Here is a 10,781-nt window from a genome sequence, read left to right as displayed (position 1 = left end):
CTGCCCCCATGTCCCGCTGCATGGGGTAGCAGGGTGGGGTAGAGCTTACGGGTGCAGGCTCATGCTGTCCGGGTCCCAGCTCCACCGTTGATCTTGTCACCTACCTCATTTTTGTTTTCCATTTTGGTTGTTGTTGTTGTTTAGTTGCTCAGTTGTGTCTGACTTTTTTGCAACCCCACGGACTGTAGCCCACCAGGCTCCTCTGTCCGTGGGATTTCCCAGGCAAGAACACTGGAGTAGGTTGCCATTTCTTCCTCCAGGGGATCTTCCTGACCCAGGGATGGAACCCAGGTCTCCTGCATTGGCAGGTGGATTCTTTACCACTGAACCACCCAAGAAGCTGAGTTTTGGTTGTTATCGTTCCCTCATTGATGTGTAGGATATTTTTTTTTCAAGTATATTCGGGATTTAAGATCTTTGTCAATATCTATTCTGGGGGACATTTATTTATTTCTCTATTTACTTATTTGGTTGAACTGGGTCTTAGTTGCCGCACTCGGGATAGTTTAGTTACGGCATGTGAACTCTTAGTTGAGGCATGCGGGCTCCAGTTCTCTGACCAGGGGTGGAACCTGGGCCTCCTGCATTGGGAGTGAGGAGTCTTAGCCACTGGACTGCCAGGGAAGTCCTTACTGATGTCTCTTGTTGCCAGTATCTTCTCCAGCCTGGGCCTCGCCTTTACAGGCTGTCCACGGCGTCCTTTGCTGAACGGAAGTTTTCAGTTGGAGGTCCAAATTCTGCCGTTTTATTATATGGTGGGTGCTATGTGTTCCATGTTTAAAAAATCTTTACCCCGCCCTAAGCATCCCTGCAGTCCACCTCCTCCTCTCCGCCTTCTCTGCCTCTGTCTGGCTCCTAGCTGCCAGGTCTCTCTGCTGGCCCAGTCCCACCTCCTCCCCACTGTGTCCCCACCCCAATTCTTGTTCTCCTCACTGCACGATCTTCCCGCCCCGGGACAGGGCTGGCTCCTCTCCTTGTCCCCAGGACTGGTACCAGGGCTGGCACACACTAGGTGCTCAATAAAAGCTTCATAAATGAAGGCAGTGTCCCGTGCCCCAGCTGGGGATCATTAAAACTGTCAATTAGTTCTAAACATCAGCTCATCAGGAACATTTGAGCAAAGCCAGGAAGTAAAAAGTTTTGGAAAAACCAACAGCATAGGAATGTTTCGCTTTCTCCCCAACTGGAGCATTAATCACGAGAACTCAGACCTTGTTAGCATTATTTATTCTTGCTTTTGCCCCTGACCCACAAGCCAGGGAGTCTTCTCTTCGCACATGTTGGCCACAGGGGCTCCTCAAAGGCCACCCCTCCCGTCTCCCAGGATTTGCTGCCTCTGAATGTGGGGGGGGTTTGCGGGGGGGGGGAGAGTCCGTGGTCTCCATCTAGTCCTTCTCTTCACCATGTGTGATGACGTAACACAGGTTCCTGTAGTCCAGATTGCCACACACATCTGGCGGGAAAGCGGCAAACATCTGCTTGACCTGGGGAAGGGGCTGGGAGTCAGCCCGGACCAGGGCCGAGTGGGGGACAGAGCCAGGGGTCACCCAAGGGCACCAGGCAGAGTGTCGCTCCCCTATTAGCTGATGTGGGGGGGTGGGCACCAAGGCCAGGCTGGCAGCCTCCCCCACCCATCCTTGTTCCCTTCCAAGGAGTCGGGGGAAACCCTGTCAGCAGACCCCTGCAGACAGACCACTTCCCAGGAATGCTCGGTCGGCAGGGGCGGGCGGTGGCCCTGAGAAGCTGGCGCTTACCTCCTCCTCACTGAACCGGTCTGCCTGCGTCATGAGCTTCTCTTTGATGCTGCTCAAGGGAGAGAAAAGGTCACCTTCAGGGGAAGGAGGGAAAGGGCCGCTCTGTGTGTGGACACACAGACCCTGAGGGGCAGCCCAGGAGGACACCAGCCGGGCGGTCCTGCAGCCCCCAGCTGGCCGTGTGGCCTCAGGCGACCACTTCAGCACTCAGCTTCCCCTGTAACCTGGGCTCTCCTCTTTGCATCAGGGGAGGGCCCAGTGGAATACCCTGGGGGCCCCAGCGTGGCTGTGGTGGCCACTCCGATGTTGCACTGTCCACTCTGCCGGTACAGACTGTGTGTGTGGTTGCTGCATCGTGTCCGACTCTTTGCGGCCCTATGGACCGCATAGCCCACCAGTCTCCTGTCCATGGGATTCTCCAGGCAAGAATACTGGAGCGGGTTGGTTGCCATTTTCTCCTCCAGGGGATCTTCCCAGGTTACAGAGGACAGCCTCTTTGCCCTGGTTCTAGACACGCTGCTTCTTCAGCTTGTGATTTTTTCTGACATCTCTAAGGTGCTTTGGAGGGTGATGGTGCTTGCACTCAGCCAAGGGGCGGGAAGGTTACCCAGTTCGGTGTCTTCCTGGGCCTGCTCAAGTCTCCTTTGCTCCTCCCAGCCCTAGGAAGTGAGCACTTTTATGCCCCTTTTGCAGAAAGGTCAGCTGAGGTTCAGGAGGGGTACTGATTTGTAGTGGTGGGGCCCTGTCCTCTTGAGTGGTCAGGGAGAGCAGCTACCCACGGTAGGTCAGGCCTGCCCCGGGGGGCGGGGGAACTGGAGAAGTGGCCCGAGGTGGGATGTTTGAAGCTGCTGGGGAGGGTCTGGTGCCCCCAGGAGCTGTGCGTTGGGGGGCGTGGTGGGCGGGGCCGCAGTGCGCAGGGGCGGGGCCAGAGGGCTGACCTGGGACGTGAGGATCCGCGTGCCCCGCGATGCCACAGCCTTGGCCCCCCTGAGGACCGACGCACATTTTCCATTATTTATGTTACTACAGGACAGTCACAGTTTCCAGCTCTGCACGCCGGGGATTTTTCACAGACTCTGTCTCAACCAGAGCCTTCTCTGTGGCCCGCCTGGCGGGCAGCCATGTCTTTCAGGACCCATAGCCTGGGGATGGCGGCTTCGGGTCCAAAAACGGGGTCCCCCAAGGGTTCCTCCCAGCCCTGACTTTGCTCTGGTGGGAGTGAAGGTGGGTGACAGGAGAGGGGTGGGTGGAGGGCACTCCAGGGGGTACCCCCAGTGCCTCCCGAGGTCTTCAAGATGGGGGTGGGAACCTGGACTCAGGGCTGGGTAAACGGGAGGGCTGCAGCCTGGAGAAGCCCTCAGGAATACCTCCCCCACCCCTGAGGAGAGTGTGACTCAAAACTTAGGGGGGCGGGGGGACTGTAAGAATGTCTGGGGGACAAGGCATTGTCCCCCGCTTCCTCCCTGCCCCCCTGCCCTCTCCCGCCCCACCTCCATCACGTGCTGAGGCTAATAGAAAGCAAAATTAGCCACTAGCCGTTGCCTGAAGCAATCTGGTAATTGGTCAGGAAGCCTGTGACTGAGGAAGAAATCTTGCCTGCCCAGGGCCACCCACAGGCCTACGGAGGCTGTGGAGGCCTGAAGGGACGGCTGAGCGGTCGGCTCAGTGTGTCAGCCCCGGGCAGGCTGCCTCTACCCAGCCTGCCTTGCCCCCAAATCTTGGCTGTCTGCCCCATGCTCCCCCCGGGCTGAGGCTCCCGGGCATAGCAAGCATCAGTGCTCCCACATTCAAGGATGCCAGCCCAGGTATGGCCGGCATGATGGCCTCCTCACTCTCTCTGCAGCCCCAGAGGAGCTGGGTCCTTCCTGTGGCTCTACCTCCATCCCCGCCCCAACTCGAGCCAACATCTGGCCCATTCCTCTCCCAACACCCCGGATCCCATTGATGCTGGCCTCTTGTATTTCATTCACCCAGCTGCTCTCCTCCCTCCATCCCTGTCAATCAAGACCTTTGCAGCAGCTGCAGACCTCTTTTCTCCTCCTCCAGGCTGGCCTCTATGTTGCTCCTGCCTGACTCCTTCTTAGGCTCTCCCATGCCCCCCAGGCCCCTGCCGCCCAGGGTCCAGGGCTGCCCTACATGGGCCCTGCCTACCTCTCTGTGCTCAGTCTCCCCTACCACCCACCCAGCCCCCACCACACGCAGCCCTCTCCTCCCAAACAGGCTGAGGCCTGGCTCTTCTCTCGCTGCATTCCTGCATCTAGAATGTTCTCTGCTCCAGCCATGGCGATCCTCAGTCATCCTTCAGGGACCACCCACCTCTGCCCCCACCACTTCCTCCTTCACCACTGGGAAGCCCTCCCCTGGGGACCCCACATTCCTGGCACACTTCCCCACAAATGGAGACCCCGAGGCCCAGGAAGTGGAAGGGAGATCGAAGGATGGCTGAACTGGGCATGAACTAGGTCCTGGCTCAGGAAGTGGAAGGGAGATCGAGGGATGGCTGAACTGGGCATGAACTAGGTCCTGGCTCCTGGCCAGAACCTACCTGAGTTCTGGGCAGGAGAGGAGACTGGGCCACCACCCCCATGTCCCTACCCCAGTCCATCTGTCCCCTGAGCCTCCGTGAAGAGAACAACCAAAGCAGAAGGTGGAGGGACTTACAAATCAGCCTTGACGAAACCTTTCCCTTCAGTGTCGAACACCTTGAAGGCGTGGAGGATGGTCTCCTCGGGGTCTGTACCTAGAAGCAGCAACACAGGATAAAGGGGACAGACAGCTGTTGGCACTGGGTCCCAGGGCCCCTGTAGAGGCCACGGGTTCAGGGAGCCTCTTCCCCAGCTTCTGGTCCACAGTGAGGCCAGAGAGAAGGGAGTTTTCTGAGAATCAAGGAATAGGAACAGTAGCCAAGGACGCTGCGTTGAGACCCAATCAGCCTGCACTGTATCTGGAGTCCCCAGCTAGGCGTTGGTTGTCGTGTTCGGTCGCTCAGTCATGTCTGACTCTTTACAACCCCATGGACTGCAGCATGCCTCCCTGTCCTTCACTATCTCCCAGAGTTTGCCCAAGTTCACTTCTAGGCATTTACTACCTGCTTAACCCTCCTGACCACTGGCCCCATTTTACAGATGAAGAAACTGAGGCTCAGGGAGGTTAAGTGACTTGTCCAAGTTCTCATAACTGATGCCCTGTGATTAGACTGTGGGTAAAGGAGAAAGAGCTCTTACTTGGGGGCTGTAGGCTCTGGCAGCGACATTGGAGGAGTCTGCGAGGTTGTTTAGGCCAGAGGAGGGGCAGGTGGGCCAACAGAGTGGGTGGGGTGGAGGTGGGGGGCTGGAAGAGGCATAGCACAACCAGAGCAGTTCTGGTTTTCTCACGTTTATAGCGTGGGCTTTGGGGAAAGATGTCGTTAGAAGACCTGGTTCTGCTAACAATGGGATTGAATACCCAGCCCTGCTGGTGGTACAGATGGGAAAACTGAGGCCCAGAGGGAGGAAGCGTCTCACCCAAGGTCTCGGGGACTGTGTGAATGGCAGCGGGTGGCCTGGTAACCTTTACCTGGTGCTCTTTCCCCTCCGTCACACTGCCCTCCCCGCTCACTGTGGACCAAGGGCGTCCCCTTCCTTCTTAAGGCTCAGCTGTGTCAACGCTGAAATGGAGACCGAGGTGGGGGCTGCCCGTCTCCCAGGACTGGTTAAGATAACGTGTCCTTAATGGTAAAGTGAAGTCTCTCAGTCATGTCTGACTCTTTGCGACCCCATGGACTATAGCCTACCAGGCTTCTCCATCCATAGGATTTTCCAGGCAAGAGTACCGGAGTGGGTTGCCATTTGATGGTAAAGGGCTTGCCAAACATTACTCTGTCGTGGCCGCAAACGTATCCGAGTACTCTGTGCCAAGTCCATCCTGCAGCTCCCCCATGCAACCCTGTGGAACCCCAGCACACCACATGTGGTAGATACTGATGTCTCCTGTTTGTCAAAGAGGACCCTGAGGCTCAGAGAGGTTCTGTTGCTGGCCTGTGGTCTCCAGCTGTAAGGGGAGGAAGGTTTGAAGACAACTGTTTGAACCTCCAAAGTCCCCCTGTTTGTTCTGCCCCTTTGTGTTCCTGATTCTCAGACTGGGTCAGGTCATCCGTGTCTCTCCCATCAGACTGGGTCAGGTCATCCGTGTCTCCCCCATCAGACTGGGTCAGGTCATCTGTGTCTCCCCCATCAGACTGGGTCAGGTCATCCGTGTCTCCCCCATCAGACTGGGTCAGGTCATCCGTGTCTCCCCCATCAGACTGGGTCAGGTCATCCGTGTCTCCCCCATCAGACTGGGTCAGGTCATCTGTGTCTCCCCCATCAGACTGGGTCAGGTCATCTGTGTCTCCTCTTTAGGATCGTCCAGGACAGGACAATGTCTGAGTCTCTCAACATTTCTGAGACTGGCCCTGAGTGACTGGGCTGGGCTTAGTGCTGCCCTGGTGGCCTGGGAGCTCCTGGTGGCAGAGGTGTGGGCCTCTCCTAGGCAGGGTGACAGAAAGCCAGTGTGCCCAGGCCAGAAGCTCAGCCTAGGGTCCGTCAGAGCCTGGCCTTGCAGGAGGAGGGGCTGGCCAAGGGATTGTGGTGAGGGGCCTGCTGTGTGGTCTCGATCTCCCTGGGTCTCTGGAGGGGCCTCTCTGCTGGGGCAGGCTGGCTCTAGCCTACCTTCCTGAGGGCCAGCTGACTGAACTCATTGCCCTGGGCTCAGGCCCCATGGCTGGATGTTTACCACCTGCCAGTCCTCTCCTCCCTCCTCTCAGAGAGGGCCTCCCCTCTGCCGACTGCAGACCTCATCCAGTGGGTGGCAGAGAGGCCGCCTCCCCTGGTCACTTCATGGCAAAGTGTCCTCATCCCGATTAGAGGGACGAGGCGGTGCCTGCCCAGCCCCCCAGCCCCTGTCCCTACAGCAGGCTCGGCCAAGCTTGCATGACAGGCTCAGCTGGAGCCCCAGCCGCGGCGCCCCTGTGAAAATGAGAAAAAGGTGCAGTCTGGGGTCAGAGCTCTTAGCTCAGTCACAGACCAACATGCGTTCCGGGACTCACTTTGAAGTCACTGGCTGGAGTCACGCACGTCTTTCCCTGGGACTGAGCCCCCAGCCCTGCCCCCTGGACTTCTGCACCCCTGGAGGAGGCGGCTGTGGTCCCAGGAATAACCCCTCACAGCTGGCCAGAGCGGGGCCCGGTGGCACTTCTCTGCTGACTGGACAGCACCTGGTGGCCGTGGGTTCAGCAGTGGCCCCCAGGTCCTCATGCCAAGAACCTGGATATGTCACTTGGTAAAAGGGCTTTGCAGATGTAAAGAAAGGGTCTCGAGATGGAGTGACCATCCTGGTTCATCTAGATGGTCTGTAAAACCAGTGACAAGTGTCCTGACGAGAGTGAGACAGACAGAAACAGACAGAAGAGGAGGGGCGGTGTGACCCCCTGAGGCAGAGATGAGAGCAAAGTGGCCACCGGAAGCCAGAAAAGAGCAGGAAGGCGTTCTCTCCTGGAGCTGCTCAATGGAGCCCGACCTGTCAGATTTCAGACTTCCAGATTCCAGAACTGAGGGAACACGTGGCTGGTTTTTTGAGCCGCCAAGTTTGTGGTCATTTGTTTCAGCGGCCTCGGGAAACTAACACAAACCCCGTCTTACAGACAGGGAACCACGGTGCAAAGCAGAGTTAAACCTTGCCTAAGGCTACCCTCAGGGCCAGTGGGGGGCCAGCTCTTCTTTTTTTCTATAATTAAAAAACATTTTTACAATTTTTTGGCCATGCCACAGAGTGTGTGGGATCCTAGCGCCCCAACCAAGGATCAAACCTGCGCCCCTTGGAAGGGCAGAGTCCTAACCACTGGACCACCGGGGAAGTCCGAGGAAGCCAGGGCTTAAGCCCAGATGGAGCTGAGGCCCAGGGAGGGTGTCAGGCACAGACAGCCTGAGCGTGGGATGATGATAAGACCCACCCCTCAGGGCAGCCCCAGCCCCGGCTGGCCCTTCCTTCTCACCACAGAATCCCAGCCCAGGCCTGATGCCACATCTCAGGGGAGCACAGTGGTTAGAGCTGGAGATGGGTCAGGGCTCCATTCCTGCCACTTTGATGCTGGGACACCTGGGCAGGTGTGTGGCCCATCTGAGCCTCGGCCTCCTCCCCTATGAATGAATCCTTCCCCAGAGGAGAAGCACAGCCTGCTCTGGGGTGGGCCACGGCAGCTTCCGGGACCCCCAGCCCACTCGCCCTCAGTACCACCGCCTCCTGTCAGCCGCAGGTGGTAAGACAGAAGACGCAAGATGAACCCAGGGCCAGGAAGTTGAGACCAGGGCGGGAGCACTGTCCTGCAAAGGGCTTTCTTGCAAACTGTCCCCCTGGGCCCCTCACAGCCCCACAAATCGAGTCATGACAATTACCCTGCTCTATGCTGTAGAGGTGGAAACTGAGGCAGGATCTGGTGTGTGCCCCCGGGGGTTGGTGTCCAGAGCTATACCACGTCCCCAGCTGGGGTGTGCGTCGGTGCAGGGCACGTGGGCACACGGGACCCCACCTACCCATGCCCACTCGCCCATCCCCTCCCCAGCACCCCCCCTCTGGGGCCTCACTCACCCTTCAGCTTCTCCCCAAACATGGTCAGGAAGACAGTGAAGTTGATGGGCCCAGGGGCCTCCTTCACCATGGCCTCCAGCTCCTCGTTCTTTACATTGATGCGGCCTGGGGGAGGGTAGGGGTGGAGACACCCGCACAAACAGTGAGGGTCAGAGGGGACCCTGCCTGCAGGCAGCCCAGAAGCCCAGAGCTCAGGATCCCAGCGTCTTGCAGAATCACCCAGCCCTACTGTCTCTCCCATCCCTCCACTCAGCCCTAAGGCCCTGCCCACCTTTTGGTAGGGGGAGGGTCTCAGAATGGGGGCACACTTAGCCATGGGCTGCCTCCAGCCTCACCATCCCCCTGCTACCACCTCAGTCTCCCTGGAAATGAGAGCAAGTTGGTGGTTATCCCCATTTTACAGATGAGGCAACTGAGGCCCAAAGAAGCTGCGGCACATTGGAGTGGAAGACCTGGGTCCCAGGGGCTCACGTGCTGCAGGAGGGATCCACTGGCTGCCTAGAGGCGAAGACTCTGGGATTCCCTGAGTCCCACCTCTGAAGGTTTCCAGCCTCTTCCTCACCCCCAATGCTCCCCCAACCCCACTGCCCTGCTGACTCCTCCCCCAGCCTCCCACTCTAGGCCTCTGCAGGGGCCACTCCTGTCCCTGAAATACCCACCTCCGTCCCCTGATCAGTCCTCTTCTAACACTGGGGAGTCCTCCCTTGACCTTCCAAGCAGAGCCCACCCCTCCTGGGAGCCCCCAGAGTACACCAGCCCCTCGCACCCCCTGCGCCAACCACCCTGACCTGCCCTCAGCTGCCCATTCTTTCTGAAAGGCCTGGACTCAGCTCCGCCCCAAGCCCCAGGTCTCTGGCTGCCGGTCACCCACCCAGGGCAGCAAAGGTGTCCCTCAGGTCCTCCTTGTCGATGAAGCCATCCCGGTTTTGGTCCATGATGGTGAAGGCCTGGCAGAGACACGGGCACTGAGCAGCCACCCACCCTCCCACCCCAACCCCTCCCCAGAAGTCCCTGCTTCCTGTGAGGGGCGGTCCTCCTGCCCATTGTTATCTCAGCAACCTCAGTGCAGGCCCTGGCCATCCCGTCATGAGAGCAATGGCTAACAGGAGCTGGGCTCCTACTGTGCACCAGCACCCCCTGGGGCTTCATGCCCATCCCTCATTTCATGCTCCCCGCAACCCCACTTTACAGAGAGTGAAACTGAGGCACAGAGAGAGGAAAGGCTTGCTGGAGGTCACACAGCAGAGACTCAGGAATAGAGGGGGTGGGGCTGCCTGAGGGCAGCTCATCACATCTGGTGGGGCTAAGCTGCAGCCTGGCAGCCTCTAAGAATGACTTCACCACCCCCCAGGGACTGAGGGCTGACCCCACATCTAAAGGCTTTCCGTGCATCCCAGTAACCTCCCAAAGCCCCAGGGGCAGCTGACCGACCTCTTTAAACTCCTGGATCTGGGACTGATCAAACATGGAGAAGACGTTGGAGCTGGCTCCTCCTTCTGCTTTTTTCCGGGCTCTTCTGGGTGCCTGTGAGGTTCCAGGAGAGGCTTTGCAGAAACCCCTTTGTTGGGAGGTACCCCGTTTGTGGCACCCAACCCTCAGGCCTCATCTCCTGAAAACAATGCCTCCTGCCCCTGCCAGGACTCTGGCAGAGACACCAGGCTCCTGAAGTCTTACAGGGAAGCAGGGTGTTTCCCAGCCCCCAGCAAGAAGCCTGCAGAGCGCCCACCCTGCAAGGTCATCCTGCCGCTTCTCACCCCGCCCCCCGCCCCCGACTCCAGCAGGCAAGTGGTCAGCGTCCAGCATGTAGAGCAGAGAGGGGTGTCCTTTCTAGCACCAGCCCCCACGTCGGGGGCCCTCCTTTCCTGCCACCCTCCCCAGTGTTCAGGGTAACACCCAGGTCCCTCGGTCCCGCGAGGTCTGTCCCTTGCCCCCTTCCCAGAACATCCCCCCCAGCCTGGGTCCCCCACACCTGCTCTGCATGCCCCGCTCTCTTCATTTGCTCCTGCCCTTCCCACTACCTGGGGCACCTTCCCTGGCTTCCATCAGCAAGTAGCTTCATCCTTCAGGCCCAACTCCTCCACCACTGCCTGCAAGAAGCCTTCCCTGATCAACCTTGACCCAAGGCGGACTAAGAGCTCCTGCCGCCCCCACCACCCCTCCCCACCAATCTTGGGCTTCCACGCCCCGTAGCCCAGAGCACGCCGTCCTGCCACACCTCCCTGGGTCTGTCCCATCGAAAGTGGTGGGCTGCCTTCCCTCACCCAGGGTCTGGCTCCGATTGGGGGCCAGTTTGGAAACTACAGCCCCAGAGCTCAGGGTCTATCTTAGGGCAGCGGGTAGAGCAGGTGACCATCCTTGTGGAGGGTCTCTGGCCAGACTTCCTGTCTCCACGACTTTCTCTCCGATGTCATGGTGCCAGAGAGT

At 58.7% G+C, this 10,781-nt stretch overlaps 1 protein-coding gene across 1 annotated transcript; it reads right to left on the bottom strand.

The window, feature by feature from the left end:
- Positions 1 to 1,075: 1,075 nt before the first annotated feature.
- On the bottom strand, positions 1,076 to 9,946 carry MYL10 (myosin light chain 10). The gene is made up of 6 exons (XM_059881602.1): positions 9,789 to 9,946; positions 9,229 to 9,304; positions 8,358 to 8,462; positions 4,416 to 4,494; positions 1,755 to 1,803; positions 1,076 to 1,484 (listed from the first exon to the last, which is right to left on the bottom strand). Exons 1-6 carry the CDS (start codon positions 9,822 to 9,824, stop codon positions 1,386 to 1,388), a joined length of 444 nt encoding a protein of 147 aa, XP_059737585.1. The 5' UTR covers positions 9,825 to 9,946; the 3' UTR covers positions 1,076 to 1,385.
- Positions 9,947 to 10,781: the final 835 nt, after the last annotated feature.

The sequence above is a fragment of the Bos taurus genome, chromosome 25 (assembly GCF_002263795.3).
Source record: "Bos taurus isolate L1 Dominette 01449 registration number 42190680 breed Hereford chromosome 25, ARS-UCD2.0, whole genome shotgun sequence".
NCBI classification, from domain to species: domain Eukaryota; kingdom Metazoa; phylum Chordata; class Mammalia; order Artiodactyla; family Bovidae; genus Bos; species Bos taurus.
The sequence above is the reverse complement of the archived record's forward strand: the minus strand, read 5'-3'. Positions and strand labels throughout refer to the sequence as shown.

Bases quoted from the DNA above. Each gene is read 5' to 3' on its own strand.
- MYL10 (XM_059881602.1), bottom strand. From the start codon at position 9,824: ATGTTTGATCAGTCCCAGATCCAGGAGTTTAAAGAG. The intron at 9,305-9,788 runs GTCGGTCAGCTG...TGTCTCTGCCAG, and splicing joins AGATCCAGGAGTTTAAAGAG to GCCTTCACCATCATGGACCA. The intron at 1,485-1,754 runs GTAAGCGCCAGC...CCCCTTCCCCAG, and splicing joins ACCGGTTCAGTGAGGAGGAG to GTCAAGCAGATGTTTGCCGC.